This window comes from Tripterygium wilfordii, chromosome 12 (assembly GCF_013401445.1).
Source record: "Tripterygium wilfordii isolate XIE 37 chromosome 12, ASM1340144v1, whole genome shotgun sequence".
NCBI lineage: Eukaryota > Viridiplantae > Streptophyta > Magnoliopsida > Celastrales > Celastraceae > Tripterygium > Tripterygium wilfordii.
Window position 1 is genome coordinate 5,762,909 of NC_052243.1, and position 1,430 is coordinate 5,764,338.

Sequence of the window (1,430 nt, forward strand, 5' to 3'; positions counted from 1 at the left end):
CCCCGATCTGAAATAACAAACCCCAAGAAAGTGACTTGTGACTGAAGGAATAGACACTTTTGTCGATTGACAAAAAGTTGTTCAGCCTGTAAAACTTGAAAAACTACCCGCAGGTGTGAGATATGATCAGAAGGGGACTTGCTAAATACAAGAATATCATCGAAATAAATAACAACGAACTTCCCAATATGCGGACGGAAAGCGTGAGTCATCAACCGCATAAAGGTGCTTGGGGCGTTGGAAAGCCCAAACGGCATAACAAGCCACTCATATAGGCCATCCTGGGTTTTAAACGCGGTTTTCCACTCATCCCCGGGTCGAATTCAGACTTGATGATAGCCACTTTTAAGGTCAATCTTGGAAAACACTTGTGCGCCACATAGCTGGTCCGTGAGATCATCAATACGAGGAATAGGAAACCGATATTTGATAGTGAGCTTGTTGATTGCCCGACTATCCACACACATGCGCCACGTGCCATCTTTCTTGGGAGTGAGGAGCGCGGGCACGGCGCAAGGGCTAGTACTTTCCCTAATAAAACCTTTGGACAGGAGACCTTCCACTTGCCGTCGTAATTCATCATGTTCCTTAGGATTCATCCTGTATGAGGGAAGGTTGGGTAAGCTGGATCCAGGGATAATGTCAATGGCATGTTGGATAGAACGCATGGGAGGTAGGTGATCAGGTAGGTCCTTGGGCATAATGTGAGCGTGCTCTTTTAGAAGCTGGGATAATTCTGGGTCAAGGGGTAAGTCAATGGTGTTTTTGGATTGGGCTGGTTGGACCAACACAAGGAGGCACAACTGAGTTTCTTGACATGCTTCATCAAATTGGGTCATAGTAAGGACTTGTGGTTTAGTAGGACAAGGCTCTTTAGGTGGACATGAGACAGGATTGCTGGGAATTTTAAGGCTATCTGGTCTCATAGGTTTGAGAGTGATGCGGCATCCCTTATCAATGAAGGAATACGTGTTAGCTCTCCCTTGGTATGATACATCGTGATCATAGAGCCAAGGCCGGCCAAGGAGAAGTTGACAAGTTGTCATCGGGAGAACATCACAGCACACTGAATCTTTATACCGGCCTAGAGAAAAAGAGAGTAAACATTGGAGCTTGACGGGTATCGACGTATCATTCACCCAACTAACACGATAGGGCGTCGGATGCTTAGTCGTTTTAAGTCTCATCCGGTTCACAAGATCTTCAGCCACCACATTCATTCCACTCCCACTATCAATAATGACATCTAGAGCTCCTGTACCAAATTCAACCCGAGTATGAAAAATACTTGTGCGTAGCCATTGCTCATCTGAATTGGCGGTTCGTGCTTGGTCCGTGAGAATCCTCCTAATGACACAACTGGGCAATGTAGATGCTTCTAACTCCTCCTCTTCATAAGCTGGATCCTGGAGGGGGGCCTCCTCTGTCAT

General features: G+C 46.3%; 1 protein-coding gene across 1 annotated transcript; it reads right to left on the bottom strand.

Moving 5' to 3' along the window:
* Positions 1-323: 323 nt before the first annotated feature.
* LOC120010503 lies at positions 324-1,430 on the bottom strand. Its single transcript, XM_038861294.1, has one exon. The coding sequence runs from the start codon at positions 1,428-1,430 to the stop codon at positions 324-326; it is 1,107 nt and encodes a 368-aa protein (XP_038717222.1).

Excerpts from the sequence above, each read along its gene's own strand:
- LOC120010503 (XM_038861294.1), bottom strand. The coding sequence starts at position 1,430 with ATGACAGAGGAGGCCCCCCTCCAGGATCCAGCTTATGAAGAGGAGGAG.